General features: G+C 38.0%; 1 protein-coding gene across 1 annotated transcript in view; it reads left to right on the top strand.

Annotated features, from left to right (window-relative positions):
- Positions 1 to 17,714, top strand: part of GREB1 (growth regulating estrogen receptor binding 1) — a 55,075-nt gene that overhangs the window by 26,744 nt on the left and 10,617 nt on the right. The window contains exons 18-25 of the mRNA XM_054279605.1: positions 681 to 796; positions 1,510 to 1,709; positions 3,476 to 3,565; positions 4,931 to 5,505; positions 12,486 to 12,588; positions 13,303 to 13,461; positions 15,166 to 15,308; positions 16,070 to 16,231. Coding sequence (XP_054135580.1) covers positions 681 to 796; positions 1,510 to 1,709; positions 3,476 to 3,565; positions 4,931 to 5,505; positions 12,486 to 12,588; positions 13,303 to 13,461; positions 15,166 to 15,308; positions 16,070 to 16,231 — 1,548 coding nt within the window. The remainder of the gene's footprint in view (positions 1 to 680; positions 797 to 1,509; positions 1,710 to 3,475; positions 3,566 to 4,930; positions 5,506 to 12,485; positions 12,589 to 13,302; positions 13,462 to 15,165; positions 15,309 to 16,069; positions 16,232 to 17,714) is intronic.

The following is a 17,714-nucleotide window of genomic DNA, read 5'->3' as shown; positions in this document are numbered from 1 at the left end:
CACAACATAGATGCTCCTTATCTGTAGATCAGTCTCACTGCAGAAAGGACTGACTGGTGAGTAAAGCAATACAGCCTGAGGCTGAGCAGTCAAACAATATATGGACATGTCAGATTTCTCATAAAGTTACCAGGAAAACTGATAGCTTTAGGGAAGAGTGGGAGACTCCAGGGGGTTGTAAATAGGGACAGTGGTGTGTGTTGAACACTTCCAACTTTCTCCTGTTCCTCTAAAGTGAAAAACTCTCATTTCTAGCTTAGTTTCTTCCTTGGACTCAGACATCCATATATTATCTGCCTCAAGAAGCCTCTGTATTCTCTTCCCCAAAACTCCTGCTCAGCTTTACTCTCCATTGTGCCATATTTGTCATATGCCCTGGTCTCAGTGCTATCTATGCAGGCTGGAACATACTGTCCCAATGTGCTCAGACTAACAGCAGGCAGACTGCTGCCTGTAATGCTCTAGAAACTGTGAGAACTATCTCTTTTGAGTTGGGCTCTGTAGTGTGGCTTGTCTTCCACTGTACAAGTGGATTATTATAATGGATGATAAAGTATGTCTTACTGTCTTTTTATTTGATATAGATATATCTCAAATATATGTATATATAAACTTCTTATATAGTTACAGATAAGTCCAACATATAGATATGTCCAACAGGGTTTCTCTACCTTGTACAGATCTGGCAGAAAATTGAGGATGTAGATTGGAGGCCACAGACCTATTTGGAATTGGAAGGTTTGCCTTGCATATTGATTTTTAGTGGGATGGATCCACAAGGGGAATCTTTGCCACGGTAAGAAGATCCACTCTTTTCTCAGTGGCAGTGTTTTATCCATTGCTTATCAAATAGCTAAGGATTAACTGTGTGATTACTTGTGTCAGAGGAGAACAGATTTCAGTATCAAGGTGTTTCTTTGCCATTTTTGGGGCAGTTTTTGTATCATAAATGCAAACTCCATATTATTGATAATAAACTTCTGTTTATACAAAGACATAAATAGCTTCAAAAATATTATAAGAGTTATCCCGGTTTAGAGGAGAGAATGGGTATGTTAAAAAAAAATAAGTATATCTGCTTAAGTATAGCTGCTTAGGTTTCTTTAGGGTAGCTGAGAAATCTGCTGATGATGTTTCTATGTGTGCCCCAGGATGTGTGGAGTGCCTTCTGGAATGGCAGCTGGAAGAGAGACAGGATGCCCTGGGGCACTAAATGCTTTTGTATGTTCAACTGAGTCCTATTCTGTGTGTGTTAGGTTTAGAATCCAAATGATTATTCTTATGCTGATGCTAATGTTCAGTGCAGTAAATAAAGTTGTGTAATTGGGTTAAGAGAAAGAAAAGCGTATGCACCACAGTGGTAAACTTATTAAGCACAAAATACTGTGTTCTATCTCATCCCTCATTGAAGCTAATTGTGAAAAAATTCCCCTTTGGCTGTGTTTCTCAAAGAGATAAGGCAGTAGATTACAGTGAGTTTTCATAGTAGCTCCTCCTGTTTCTCTCCAGATCACTGAGATACTGTGACCTACGTTTAATAAATTCATCTTCTTTGGTACGGACAAGCCTGGAGCAAGAACTTGGTTTGGCAGCATACTTTGTGAGCTCAGAAATTCACACAGAGAAACCAGTTGTGAATGATGTGTTAGAAAGTGACCCAGAGAAACTAAGCAGTACTGACAATGAAGACGAAGAAATAGCAACAGAAGGTATTTTTTATTACTGGTAATAAAAGAAGCTGTAAAATGAGTGAAAATGATTGCCAAAAGCAGCAATTTATGGTTGAGGTTTTCTCACTTTAGTCTTACTGAGTGAGCTCTGCTCCTTAGTTTTGTTTCATCTCATTGAACCTCTGTTTCCTCACCCTTCTGCTGGTGATGCCTGTTAACTTCTTGCAGTTCTACTGCTGTGTCTGTTTCTCTCTCCCTGTTTTCTGGCTCCCTCCTGTGTTCTTCCTTTGCCCTGTGTGTTCTGACAGCCACCAAGTGCAGCTCGAGTAGGAGCACCAGGTGACACTCACTGTTCAGGTGACACTCCACTCACTGTTCCAGGACCCTCTGCATCTCCCTCCCCAGCAGGGAAGGGTGAGATTTGCTGTCTGAGAAGCAGCAGCAGTGACTGCATCCCTACCCTCAGTGGCAGCTCCAACTCAACTGTTCCTGGTGCTACTGAACCTATCCTTACAATGATGTCACTGATAAAGATTCCTTTCAAGGAAAGAGCTGAGTAGTCCCTACCTTGTAAGGGGTTAAATAGTATGGATAGAAAATATATCTCAACACAGAAACTTCTGAGTTCTCCTTGAAAATGCCCATGAATTCAAATTAACAGTGTAGAGTTGGTGAATTCATGATTTCTTAAGAAACCAATTGAGAACATACAAATATGTAAAACCCAACAATAATTTACCCATTTTTTTGAGTTATAATTGATGGACATTATCAGTTATTTATTAGTTCTTTACACTTTTGTTTATTATCTATTGTGCCTATGGAAAACAAAGGATTTTTATCCCTGTAAAGTATTTTAAATCTCAAACAACGTGCCTTCATTTCTTTTTCTATACTATGAGGAGGAAGAAACCCAATTACCTTCCAAGTTCACCTAGGAAGTTCTTACTCACTGAAAATGACAGCAGAACAAGCTGAACAAAAATACTTTCTTTAATCCAATATGGACTCTTCATAGAGGAATGAAATGCCTGAGGTCATACTCAAAGCGTGTTCAAGAGATGCCTGCTTCAGATGTGATGGGTACTCCTTGCAATGAGCAGTTCTGCCCATTTAGTTGAAGTATGCTGAGATTGTATGTGATCTGAGTCAAATGGGCTCCTGTGATGTCTAAGGCTGCTCTCCTGGTCCATGAAGTATGGTGTGATCATCCAGAGTCCAACTCAGAACATGTGAGATAGGCTTACAGTCTAAGTTTGCTGATGACAGTGCTTATGTCTCAGTTTATCACGTTAATACTGTACAGAAACAAGCAGTTTAGCTTAGGAGCCTGAGCTAGGAATCTCAAGTGAATGATGGCCATCCACCTGAGGATTTTCATCTCTGAAAGCTGAGATATAATTTGGCCATAAAGCTGTGTGGGGTAAGAGGTAATTTCATAACATACTGACAAAATAGAGCTTGTTGCCTGCTGCTTTCCCTGACACCGGATTAGTGAGAAATGTAAGACATGGGTTGGAAGAGAAATCATGGTTGAGACAGGCCTAGATATTACCAGCTCCTGGTTGCAGCACTGATTTTTGTGAAGCTATTGCAGCTCAGCACATGTAAATTAGACCATAGGCTGATCCGATATTCTGTGGTGGGAGCAGATACTCTCCACACTGGAAACAGTGTCAGGATGAGGCCAAATCCCACACAAACCCGTCTGTACTTCTCCTTACTTTCACAGTATAGCTGTGACTTATAGGCTTACCTAAATTATATTTTGATTTTCTTTTCCCTTACTATCATTCATGAAACAGGTTCTACTTCAGAAAAGAGAAGTCCTATGAAAAGAGAAAGATCACGTTCCCATGACTCTGCATCTTCATCTCTCTCTTCAAAAGCTTCCAGTAAGACCATAAGATCATCTCTGTTAATTTAAGTTTAGGACATAAAAGATACCTTAGCTTATTTGATAAATAATAAAAGGCATAAATCACTAAGGTTTTGATCAAGCCTATTTTAATGGGATCACTTAGGATGACTAGAAAATATAGGGATTAGACTTCTGAAATATAGAAAATAGGATCTTTTCTTTCTTGAAAAATTAACATGCCATGGGGTGCTCAAACTAGGTGCTTCCATGTGGTCTGCCCATGGCTCTGCCCTCAGTACAAGTGTGGTTAATTAAATATTTTTCTTTCTTTTTTTTTCTGTGCCACTGGATACTGGTATTTTGAGGGATGTCACACTGGTGTTACTTGCAGCGGTTCACAGTGCTGGTGACACTTTTGTGTTTGTTGTTAATGGCTATTACTGACTACTTCAGATTAATAGACAGAGGATAGCATTTCTTGAAATCAGGAGAAACTACTGACTTTTGTTTGTACAAAATGTGGGGGTTTTTGAGAACCAGCATGGTTGTTTTCACCATGAGGGGAAATCTAGTTTAATGTATGTTCAGCCTTAGGCACATATTTCTTATACCTTGTGTAGACTGATTCCACAAGCAGTTCTCTGTCTACTTTAAAGACTGTGAAATATTTGCATCCCCTCTTTCACTAAGCATTAAAGATGCTCAGAACCATTTAACATATGTTAAACTTTCAAGAAATCTTAATAGTTAAAATATATAGCTTTCAGAAAATGCACAGGTACCTGCAGGGTGTATCTACATCACATATTCCCAGGCAACATTCATGAGTTCAGCATGTTCTCTGAGCTGACCCAAAGCCCTGTGAATGCACTAATGCATTCTGTAGCACCAGTTTGAGGGCTGCCAGGTTTCATTAGATCAGCCTAAGTGCTGCAGTGACCCAGACATGGGTGTCAGAGCAGAGCTGACTCAGAGGACTGTTTTTAGATGTCAGTCTGAGTAGACATTTCTGTAGTGTGGTGGGGTAATAGCCTGGAAGTACTTATTTCCTTCAATGCATTTAAACAATGGTTTTAGTAATTTTGTATTTGTCTTGAGTGATTAAAGTATCAGGTGAGCACCTTCAGCAAGAAGTGTATGAGGGAAATAGAGGACAGAGCAATCACTGACATCTTTCCTATGCACTTCAGGTCTTTAAAAGCCACTTTCTGCATTGAAACAAGTACTACAAGCTAGTCCCATTATGGCTTCCTGTACGAGGAAGGTCAAAGCAAGAGGAGGAGCAATGTTTGCTGGACAATGTATCAAGAGGATTATTTGTTGTGTTTTGTTTAACTGTGGCATTGACTAGAAGAGATAGTTGCACTGTGTTGAAATACAAATTTTCTTTTAATTACAGCATTCTGCACTGAGTCATCCCCTCCCCAAGCCCTAAGTAACAGCATTGAAGAAACTACAAGTAACTATGAAAGGCAGAAGCAGAAAGCAGACAAGGGGGCACAAACAACAATCAGCAAACACTTGCCACCAGTAACTGAACAGCTGGATATGAAACAAAACATAAAAAGTACCCAAGTCTCCATCACCTCATCATCTTCCCCACCTTTCTCCTCCTCTTCTTCCTCCTCTGCACCTACTCATAACTCCTTCATCCTACAGACATCTCAGTGCTCCATGACCAAGGCATCTAAACAGCCTCCCATAGTTTTCCTGCCCAAACTGGTTTATGACATTATTACTTCTACAGACAGCAGTGGACTTCCCAAATCCTCTTCCCTCTTGCCTTACCATTCTGTTATGTGGGCAAGTTCTTTCCGTCCCCTTATGAGCAAGATGATGACGTGCACGGAGCAGTCCCTGTACTACCGCCAGTGGACGGTTCCCAAGCCAATCCACATGGACTACAACAACAGAAATGAGGGCAGAATGGACACCTTCCACCCAAGGAGACTGCTGCTGAGTGGGCCACCACAGGTGTGTTAAAAGAACAAGGTATTATCATTGATTCATTTTGTTTAAGTTTATCATAATCTCAGAAAAAATATTTAGTCATTATTATTCATACTTGAAGGGGTGGGGTTTTTTGTGGAGAATAAATTACTTATATTTTATTTCTTAATCCCTTCTAATAAAAAATATCTTCCTTTCTTTACTGTTAGCCTGAGTTTCAATACAGAGACACTGCAGCAATATTCACTTTGTCAGTCTCTCTCCATTAAAATGTTTTAAAGACAGTTTGCTCAAGAGATAGAGTTCATGTGTAATTTCAGTTTGTTAAAGTTGAATATGCATTTACATTTTAAATAAAGATCAAAGATCTTGACAAAGCAACTTTCTTATGATCAGTGTGAAAGCAGTTGAGTTTGTAATTAAATTATTTTGTTTCCTTTGCACAGCAGACAGAAATAGAAGCTGTTGTAAATAATACATGCAAGAAGGCCAGTTCAAAGTAGCAGAGCCATATTTAAAAGATGAGTAGCTGACCCAGGAGTTTTTTTACATTACTTTGAAAATATATATGAAAATAGGTCTAGTTCTAAGAAGTTAATTCTCGTGTAAATTCTCCAGGAATGTTTAGCACTTATTTCTGAGCAAGGTATCTCCTAGTTAAGTGCACATGTTACAGGCTAAAGGTAGAATTGTGCCTCATGTTTTACTGCAGCATGAAGCAAAAAGATAGGAAGAGGCACTGTGCCTGCTGAGAGCAGATAGATTTCCTGTCAACCTCACAAGTCAAACAGGATAAATGCAAACCAAGACAAAGGTGTTTCCAGTTACTGTAACATCAGCCCAAAGAATTAATCCAAAGACAGGTACTGAATTAGATTGCCACATGATCCACTCTTCTATGCCCATCCATGGCAAAAAGCAACTGCATATTGCTATTTGTAACATTATTGTTTTCCATTGTGTACCTAAATATATGGGGTAGAAGGAGCATAAATGAACTCTTCATATTGGGAATTCCCACAGATGTTACTCTGAAACTGAGGATCAGTTTTTCACTGTCCATTCCTTTGATCTAAATAGTTTGTGTTTGCCAAATATTGAGGTGTTAAGTGATAAAGAAACTGAATTTCATACTCAGCTGCAGCATAAAAATGAATACAATGTGGAGAGAGATGTTAATTTTCATCCCCAAAAAAACCTCAAAATGACAGGCTGTAACAAAAGGACAGGCTCTAACTTCTGTTAGAATTTCATATTGCATTTACATCAAACCCCATAAAGATATGATTCTGAAAGCCATCCTAAACATTCAGATTAACCAATAAGAAATTTTTTCCTTGATATTTGAGTCCCAAATGTAAATTGTGGATCTAGGAAGAGTCATTCAGAGACTTCTGACAGCATACTACACATGGTGAGAAGGTTTTGATAGTTCACACACTTGATATTTGCAATTTAACTAACTGTTATCAAACAGATAGCTTGTTTATTTGTCAGCCCACTTTTCACTATCAAATCTCTCTGGTTTTTTTTCCAAGTATGGAATAGGATCTTGCTCACCTCTGTACAGCTGTGAATTTCAGCCTTGGTAACAATTCTTTTACTTGAAACTCCATCTCTTTTTCAGCTGTCTTCACAATGCAGGTTATTTCCTAGTGTTGTATGGGGTCCTACAGTTGGATTAGTTCCTAAAAGATGCTTTTTATATGTTTATTCATTTTATATTCCTCAGTTCTTTCTGAAGAATATACCTGTTTCACACAGAACAAATTCATGCTCATCAAATCAGGAGTATCATATCTTCTTTCTAAAAAAAAAAAATGTAGGGTTATATTTTAATTTAATAGAATTTACCATTTATTATTCCATGGAATTCTCTTAATTTATTTCTGTCTTCATGGAAAAATCCAGCAACTTTTCTACCTTTACTGTTTTAACCTCCCAAAGTACTTAAAACACCTGTAAACCAAACAAACTGCTTTAAAAGTATGTGGGTTAATTTAAGGTATAACAATGCACTGGTTTTGAAGGGAAAAGTAGCAATAAATTATGCAGTAATTAGAATTGCCTTTCTCTTTTGAAAAGAAATAATTTTCCTTCCTGAAGTAGGTTTTATTCTTTTTTTTGATAATATTAACATTTCATGTGGACTTAATACTTACTCCATCAAGAGGTATAGGCAGAAATGAAAACAATTATTAGACAGCTCATATCTAAATGTTGATAACATCTCAGCCAAAATATAAGATTTCCAGAGTAGTATCTTCCCAAAAATTAGTAATTACTTGTTTTTTTTATCAGGCAGTGATTCCTTTACTAAAATTTAAATCAGGAAGCAATTTTCTGATTAAAATGAAAAATGCTAAATCAACAGAGCAAGAAAACATTAGAGAAGCAAAATGACAGTTCTCACTGTCAGGGAAATTAGAAACAAAATATACTCACCCTTCTCTCATGGAGATATTTTACCCTATGTACTGGTCAAAATATTTTGCTGGAAGACTTGTCAGATTTTTACAAGGACAGTTATGTACATTAGAAGGCAAGAAATGTCTTATTTTTACAATAAGCTGTAGGAAATGCAGTAAAAACTGGATAGGTATGGACTAATTTATCTGTAATTAGCTCATATGATCAAAGTGAAGCCATTGATTAGTGAGTATAATTTAATATACATCAGCATGAGCAATACATATCGTATCTACGGCTCAACATCTGTTCCCTGGTACCCCCATGCAAATGCCTATATGGAGTTCTAAATTCCCTCAAGTATTTTTTCCTCAGAACATTCATCTTTAAGTTCCCCAAACTGCAAATCAGGGTTTCGTATGTTCAGTTTTTTAACTGGATTTTACAATTTAGAACTGGCATTTTCCTGAAGCGTGCAAGCTGCTGGTGAGCACAGCTCAGTCCTGTGGCACCACAGCCAGGGAATGGAGCAGGCATGTCTTAAAACACTTCCTGAAGAAGAAAACTGCTGCCCATTTTATTACTCTAACTTTATTAAAAACTCCTTACAATGAATGTATACACCATTCAGCTTATATAAGAAAAATATTAGGGAAATATTTAATATATCTATTATTAGCTGTATTTTAGAAGAATGTAGCGTGTGAAAAACATGGAGAAGAGCCATCAACATTTGACCAACTGTCTGTGGATCATCAGCATGTTTTCTGCAAATCATCATTGATTCACAGGCCTCAGTTTGAAAACCACTGTCATGGTATGTGAAGAACCGTCTTACCTGGAAATTAGAATAGAAAAGCCTTATGGAATTATTTCCCCTTTTGCCATATTTCTCCACATGTGAGGCCTGAAATCAGATGATGCTTTATACCAAGATGTAAGAAGAATAAAATACTTCTAGTGGTCCTGGTGTCCAGCATTTAGAACAAGTCAAAAAAGGAAGCTCATTACTGTTGCATGTTCTACAACAGCACTTTTGAATGTAATTCCATGGATGCATGGAGGGACACATGCAGTTTATCTCACTGGAATGCTCTCTCTCAGATTCTTGGTTGGTTTGCACCCTATCCTTGATATCTATGGCAAGCAGAGTTCAGTGGTCAAAATCTTTGGAGAGTTTCCCCCTTCTCTTTGGTAATATATGTCTTTGATATAAAAACTAGACCTTCATATATATGTCAAATTTTCTTCAGGAAAAAATTTGAATTCATATTCCTTCCTCTTCCTCATAAATGAAGAGCTTCAGAGTAAGCATATTCTTAGTATTTTAAGGGCTAAACAATCCATGACATTAAGGATGAAAATAGAAACAAACCCCCTAAATCTCATCAGGCCCCAAATTCCCTAGTTATCATCAGTTTTCAAAAGATTTGAGATTTTCATTTCTTAGTCTTCTGGGATTTTCTTCTTCCAGGTCTGATTCTTCAGACTTCTGTCTTCCAAACTCAGATAGACAGGAACCAATTGAGTAATACTTCCATTATTTGGGAATATTGCCCCCCAAGTGCCTTAACTTACAAAGCACTGAGCACTGCCACATGTTTGAGGAACCTTTTTTCTGGAAAGCAGAGCTGTTTGTCATAGTGGCCCCTCTCATGTACATTTTGTTTCAGAAATTGTAAAAATACACCCCAGATCTAGGTTCTTTCAGTCTTTTAATCTGTTTGCAACTTAGGTATCCAGAGCAAAGACAGGATATGGGGAAAAACATCTTGCTCAGAGTGCTTCCTTACCAGTTTTTGTCATTATTAGTATATCATGCTTAGCCCAGAGTCACTAGTTGGGATCAGCGCAGCATTGTGCTTGACTTTCCTAAAGCCATGTAAAGCTGCAGACCAATCAAGTATCCACTTTAAAATTTCTTTTCAGATCTCCTGTTTATTGCAGTTAGGAGATAGGTGATGGGCAGGATCCTCTTATGCAGAGCATTATGCTTCAAAGGTGTGCCTACCTTGCTTGCAGGATCTCCTTGTAGCTACTTACAGTGCACAAACTCTTGGAAAAAGGGGTAATGACAGATGGGGTGAGATGGGGAGATGTAGAAGTTGTGGTTTCCGATTGTTATTCAGTTTATTTTCACATTTTATTTTCAAACAAAGAAAAAGTCTCTGTGCTATTCCATTTTGCCTGGAGATGGTGCACTTATAAAACAGTACGATTCATTTTAGAGGTGCATTTAGCTATCTGGGGATGTTACAAGTTCACTTGTTCAAGATTCTTCCTTTCTGGAGTAAATGCTGATTGTAAATGAGATGTCATTAATTTCTCATTTTCTTTTTAAAATCTTCTCAAAATGACCTGGAAAAGGTGTTCTCTCTTTCACCAGTTCATTTCTTGAGCAGTAAATGCAGGCAAATGTGCAATTGAATGGAGTCCAAATATGAATGCTGCATGTGCTCAGCCCAATCTCTGGCAGGGAAACATTCTAATAACATGGAGATATTCCTGAAAGTTCCCAACAGCTTTTTACACACAGCATTGCTCATACCTAGCAGTTCATAAAACTCACAGTATTGAATTGGAAACTTTTAATGTGACATAGAGATTGGGTAAGATCTGATGCGTGCAGTGGCCTAAGTGCATGCATTAGATTAGTGGTGTAGCACTTGTCATCCTGTGGTTTCCAGCATTTTTGAGTCGTGACCCTACAGTTTGTGTACACTTGAGCCTGGTGACTGATGCTTTTCATCTCAGCACCATGCAGCAGTAGCCTCATCACTCCCACATACATTCTGAAATACATGAGTTTGATAGAACTTTTTTAATGCATACCAAAAAGAAAAAGTAAGGCTTTCAACATGTTGTTCTGTTGACAATTCTAAGTATATACTTCAAACAGATTAAGAATTAATTTTTATATAGATATCTAATATCAAGGAGACAGGTGTGCTTTTGATAAATGATCTCTTGTTTGAAATTCGGAAACTTAATATGTCAGGCTACCCTGTGTTTAATGAAAAGATGATTAGAGGCACTTTAAAAGAGTATGTTCATAACAGAATAAAAAGGTAATCTCAGACATGAGGAAAACAAATGAAAGTATTTTCTTTGTTTGCCTCAGATGTGGGAAAATAAGATGGTTTTGTTTTAGCTCCTCAATGAGTAGCCATTGCTGCCAAGTTTAGAACCTTGTTCCAGGGTCAGAGGAAAAAATTCTCATCAGTTTCAATGGAGTTTACATAAAAAACTGTGAGTTAGAAAAAAACTGGGAGTTAGAAACATCTGGTCCATAGGCTGACTATAGTCCATGCTGTCATCTCCTCTACTCGAAGTTACTCTTTTTTCTGTGTTACTCCAGGATGACAGAGTTGTGTGCTGACATCTGATTCTCAACAGAGAACAGGGATAATGAGACCCTTATCCACCCTGTGCAAGCAACTGTTCAAACTGCAGTCTGATATGAGAAACAGATAATGAGCTTTGACCAAAGCAAATGTCTCTTGCTTTGAATTTAAAGCCTCCCTTCCTCAAGTGTTGAGAGAAAATGAAAATTTTTCTTGCCATAGATGGAAAACAGTAACTTAAATACTCTGTTTAGCAATTCCAACACCCTATGCTTCTGACATGTCCTAGCAGTAATGGAAGTGAAGCTGGGTTTTCAATTCAGTAGTAATATAGACATAATCCAAAATCTGATGCCCCTTTGTGAAATCAGACATTTGCTGTCCAATGTGTTGTAACTGATCTATGTGCTAACCTCCCCTGTACAGCCCACACATACACAGAATATCATGGTTTCTAAAGCTGCCTGCTTGGATATGGCCTTATTTACTTGATGCTATCATCAGCAAACTATCTGTGAAAGACAGAACAACCCACTGGATAAATCACTGGCTGTGGCTTAAACCTTCCAGCAATACTCTTGATGTAGTGAAGGGAAAATTTATACACTGTGTTAATGGGGTGAAAAAGAAAGGAGAAAGTTGTATTTTAAGATAATTTTAAAATGGACTTTTAAACGATAATTTTAAAAGATTGGAAGGGAAATATTGTATTTTCAGCATGAGAACAGGACATTTTTGCACATACCATGTCCTTCAGGAGTGGAAGTGGCCAGCGGGAGCTCTCCCAGGGATGTGTTGCCACTTTCACTCCTCAGGAGAGTGACTGAATTCAGTAGCAGGCACTGTACTGGTGAATCATATGGAAATGAAAGGCTTGGGATAATTCTTTAGTAATCTTGTAATTCGAGGGTTCTTTGTACATTTTATGAGCCTATGTGATTTTTAAATGTTCATTGCCTGTGTAGAACCTATAACATCAGGAGAGAAAATTCTTGTCTCTGGGCCTGTAATTAGACCTGTGATATAAAATGTGTTTTCCATCTAAGCTCCTGCACAGAGAGAATAAAGCTGTTGAACATTATGCTTTTCATTTATGCCAAGGAATATACAAATAACAAAGATATCCAAGTCGTGAATATTAATATTCAGTTTCACCACAGCTGCAATTTCCAGATATGTGGAAAACTAACAGGATGAAAAGAAAAATTTTACTTTTCTTTTTTTTTTTTTTTCTAATTTATATGTTTACAGATAGGGAAAACAGGTGCCTACCTGCAGTTCCTCAGTATTTTGTCCCGAATGCTGATTAGACTGACAGAAGTGGATGTTTATGATGAGGAAGAAATCAACATCAGTAAGTTCCTGGAATAAAAATATTCTGGAGACAATAGAAAATTGTTATGCTAAATTGAAATATAGTTGTCTGTATATTCTATGCCTATTCTATCCTCATCACCTTTGCAATTGCTTTACATTATATAAATACTGTAAGAAAAATTTTCTGAGATCTTCAACTGATACTTAAGAATATTTTATTATTTTATTAATTGTTTAGAATTTAAGCAAAGAACCTACCTCTGCTTTTTGTGGAAAGAGATCAACAGCATTTATGTATATTTAATGATATCCAACCATTGGTCTTCAGTGTAGAATTGGAATTAACTTCTATGGTAAAGCATAAAAGGAATCATTGAAATTTTGCCAGATTTATACCCTGAGGAGCAATGTCATATTTTCTTATTACACAAAATTATCCGAGGGAAGGGAGTTTCTGCTCTCTAATATCTAATTTTAGTCCAAACTTGCTTTATTTGCAGTGTATTACTCCTCTATGTTTTCAGATGTATTTCTGTCAGACAGGACATGAAGATAATTTTTAAAAGGTAGAGTTGCATTGAGGTGCATTCATTCATTTGTGCAAAAGTTTACCTCTTGGTGCATAATGATATTGTGTCATCAGACTAATGAAAGAAAAAATGAAGCAGGAATAATAGGTACAGCAAAACCATCTATAGTAATATAAAGAGCTTTAAAAAATGTTGAATTCTTATTTTTCGATATATCATAGACATAAAAGAAGAATCTGATCAATACTACCATCAGCCTGGAGATATGTGGCCAGATTTGGAGACATTTAAGAAGATGCCTTTTGACTACACCATCCATGACCCAAAATATGAAGATGCAAGTCTGATTTGTTCAAAGCTTCAGACTATAGACAGTGAAGGTTAGAATTTTTAAAATCTGATTGGTACACATTTATGTATTTATTTGTTTTTAATGTGAGAATCCTGTTAAACTTTTAAGCAGAGTTAAAATACCAGAAATGCTTTTGATTAAGTAATAGTGAAAAAAGATTTCAAGTTTTCCAGATGAAGTACCAGAGTATGACCCATATAAATTACTTAAGGAATATTATATGGATAGTCTTTCATTAAAAAAGCTCTAATTCCTCAATAAGTTTGTGCATTTGAATGATTTTATAAAGTAGCATTGTCCTGCTCTGTAGCAATGCAATGATTTCTGTGCATAAAGTTAGCTTTGTATTTAAAAGTATCTATAGGTTTCTTTTTTAGGTTTTAGGTTAGGTGTGGAAAGCATGAGATGAACATGCTCAGACCTAGATTCCTGGAGTATTTCTGTGAGAGCCAGTGTTCTGAATTAGCCAGCTGGACATGCACAGGCCCGTGGCAGTGGGTGGCAGGGAGGAAACCCTGCTGTTCAGAAAGGCCTTGGCAGGCTGGAGAAGTGGAGCCTCAGGAACAGTTGAACAGTTCATCCAATGTGCCCCTTGCACTTGGGATAGAATAACTTTATTCAGCTGTACAAGTTTGGGGCCAGCTCTAGAGACAGCAGCTTTGATAAAGGTGACTTGATGGTGCTGGTTGACAACAATTAAACATGAGTCACCAGTTCTCCACTGGGTCAATGGCTTACTAATAACCTAGCAACAGGTCAAGGGAAGTGATTATTCCTCTGTGATGGCAACTCTAAGGCCACATCTGGGTATTCTGTCGAGTTTTTGGCTTCCCAATATGAGAAAGATGTTGACATCGAGAAGTGAGGCCAGTGAGCAGCCACTAAGATATGGAGAAAATTTGAGTGAATTTGGTTTGTTTCATCTAGGGACGTCTAACAGGTGCATCTGAATGCTGTCTTCAATTTCCTAATGGGAATTTATAGAAAAAAGCTATTATAGATGCACAGCATAAGGACAAGAGACAACAGACACAAGTTGCAATATGGGAAATGACAATTAGATTGTATGAAAAATATTTGCAGAATAAAATGTAGTCAAACCATGGAGCAGGTTGCCCAGAGAGATTATGAAAGCTCTGCTCTTGGTGATTTTTGAAACTTAACATGACAAGGAAAAGCTTTGAGCAGCCTGATCTGATGCTAAAAATCTGAGTGGAAGATTAAATAACAAAGTCCTTTTCAGCAGAAAATATACCTCATCTTCCCTCAGTCTCTCACAAAGAGGATCCTTTGAAAAATATGGAGATACATGAAGGAGCAACATCACTAAATTGCCAAATTAATGTCACATAATCTATTGTGATGTCTGTCACAGAATGGCAAATGTTATAAGGCTCTTTATTACTATTTATTGCTTTTGTAAACATTCTACCAATAATAGCAACAATGAAATTTTTAATGGTCAGGCATTGCTTACATCTCAGCCTTATATGAAATCTGTAGTGAATTACCATAATCATGAATTTGTAGATAATTCCTTGTAGTTGTCTTTGCTCTACGTAGTAATTTATAAAATATACTGTGCTCGGAATGAATTCATGGTTTGTTTTGTAAGTGTTTTATATTGCCATTTTCCTAGAAGCTGCTTTTGGTGACAGAAACAGTCTGTCACAAGAGAATACATTCTAGCCTTGAATATATGTTCCATTTAATTTGTTTCTTTTCTCTATAGACAGATCAGTGAGCAGGAGGCAGGAAGATATGTACACGTGCCGTCAGACAACCAGGATGAGACTGTCCAAGTATGCAGCGTACAACACCTACCATCACTGTGAGCAGTGCCACCAGTACATGGGGTTCAATCCCAGGTACCAGGTGAGGATTTCCAGGTGTTACTCTGCAGATGAGAAGCTGAAGCACTCACAACCCAAACACAGTTTGTGTACATTCACTGTATTTTGATGGCTTAGAAGTTGTGTGTGTGTACACATACAGCTGATTTACAGATTTTGTTATTTCTTGAGGTTTGCCTGCCTTGGCTAGGCTGCAGTTTGGGGAGCTCAGAGGACTGACCCTTGTGTCATTTACACTAGTTTATTTGGTGCTGTGATCTGCATATGTACTACCAGTTAAAACTACTTTCCCAGTAAGATTTCCACTGGGCTTTGTTTAAGTGGAAAAGTTTGCACCTAAGTGACTGCCACAAGTGCTACTTCTGACACAGGAGTAGTCCAGCACAGAGTAGTCAATGTGTGGTATACAATTTGCTTTTACTCAGAATGACCCTCTAATTTCTTGCCTGTTTTAATGTGAGGAAGAAAGTGTCAGCAATGCAAATACTGTTTTGTATGTGCCAGTATTACTGAAAGCCAGGAGGGGCCTGTAAGTATTGGTGCCATCTGTAAGATGAAACTGAAACAACAGTTTCAAAAGAGGGAACGCTTTAATCTGTATTTTTTTAGTGTAAGCTCTAGCCTAGGGATTATTGCTTAACACTTATGAATAATGAAGCTAAATCTAATGTCATACAGTAAGTGACTGTAATCTGTTCAGCAATGTTGTAAATGTATACAAACTGCACTGAGACCTTGTGGTTTGACTTTAACTGGAATTATCATATTTTTTCTCATCCTTAGATTTATGAGTCAACTCTGCATGCATTTGCCTTTTCCTATTCTATGCTGGGAGAAGAAATACAGCTGCATTTTATCATTCCAAAATCCAAGGAGCATCATTTTGTCTTTAGCCAACCAGGAAGACAGCTGGAAAGTATGAGGCTACCACTAGTCACAGATAAGGTAGCTGGATTATTTTTATTTATATTTGTGGCCATATATGGGAGAGACACACCACCAATTTCAAAATCTGTTGAATTAGTATCCTCTATACTACTGTTCCTACTGTCAAGAGACAATGAAGTTGTCCTTATGCTAAACTTGTATTTTCTCCCAGAAAGGGATACGTGAAAAAAAATTTTGAGACACCAAAAAGCTCTATCTTTTGGTCATAGTCAAGGTTGATCCTTTGGTATCAACACTCTTATCTGTGACAAAAGGTCTTTGGTTATGGGTTTAAGATGTTAAAGTGAGAATAGTTTCTGCAAAGAAACTCAAAGATATGATTTCATTTATCATACCATTAGTAAGAGGAAGCATTTTTTTCTGTAGAGAAAAAGCAGTGGAATATCCTGTTTTATGCTGCATAAATGCTTAGTTACTTTCATATGAAAATAATGCTTTCAAAGAATCTTAGCTTCAAGACTGTATAAAGAATTACATGTCATGCTTGTAGAAAGGTATCTATTTGACAAGCTCTAACCACAGAATCACAGAATAAATGAGTTGGAAGGGACCCACAAGGATCATTGAGTCCAGCTCCTGGTCCTGCACTGCACCATCCCCAGGAGCCACACCCTGTGCCTGAGAGCACTGTCCAAACAGTTCTTGAGCTCTGTCAGGCTGGTGCTGTGACCACTTCCCTGAGGAGCTGTTCCAGTGCCCAACCACCCTCTGGGGAAAGAATCTTTCCCTGATATCCAACCTAAACCTCCTCTGACACAGCTTCAGGCCATTCCCTCAGGCCCTGTCACTGTCACCACAGAGCAGAGATCAGTGCCTGCCCCTCCTCTCCCCCTCCCAAGGAAGCTGTAACTGCAGTGAGCTCTGCCCTCAGCCTCCTCCAGGCTGAATAGAAAAAGTGACCTCAGCTACTCCTCACACAGCTTCCCCTCACAGCTCTTCACCGTCTTTGCTGCCCTCCTTTGGACACTCTCTAACAGTCTAATATTTTTCTTATATTGTGGTGCCCAAAACTGCTCAGAATATTCAAGGTGAGGTCACACAGGTGCAGAGATGTTGACCTTTACAGAGATTCCTGATGCCCACTTAGGGCTAAGGTGAAGCTGTGCCTTGCTCAGGCCACACTGCTTGGAGTATTGAAGCAATTTGTGGAGCAGCAGTAAGCAGTATAGCACTTCTATCCTGGAGAAAATAAACTGCTTCCAATAAACACTAATAAATCAATATCACCCTCCAGTTCAAGTTTTAAATAGAAGAACCAAGACAGTAACACAACAGCAATGTAAGAATGACATCTCCTGCTCTCCCACATCCAGTAAACTTGTGCTTGGCTACATGGTCAGAGCTGTGTGCTGGGTCCTTGTGGATTCTTTTCTTGCTTCTGCCACTGGCCTGGTTGAGGCTTTGACATTTAAGGACTATTCTTCCTTTGCTTCTTTTTCTATTCCCTTGCTCCAGTCAGAAGAGTTGTACTGTAGTTTTG

The sequence above is a fragment of the Melozone crissalis genome, unplaced genomic scaffold, assembly GCF_028551555.1.
Source record: "Melozone crissalis strain CALT ecotype California unplaced genomic scaffold, PUWL_Pcris_2 ptg000027l_1, whole genome shotgun sequence".
Classification (NCBI taxonomy): domain Eukaryota; kingdom Metazoa; phylum Chordata; class Aves; order Passeriformes; family Passerellidae; genus Melozone; species Melozone crissalis.
Note: the sequence above shows the minus strand (reverse complement) of the source record. Positions and strands in the feature narration are given on the sequence as shown.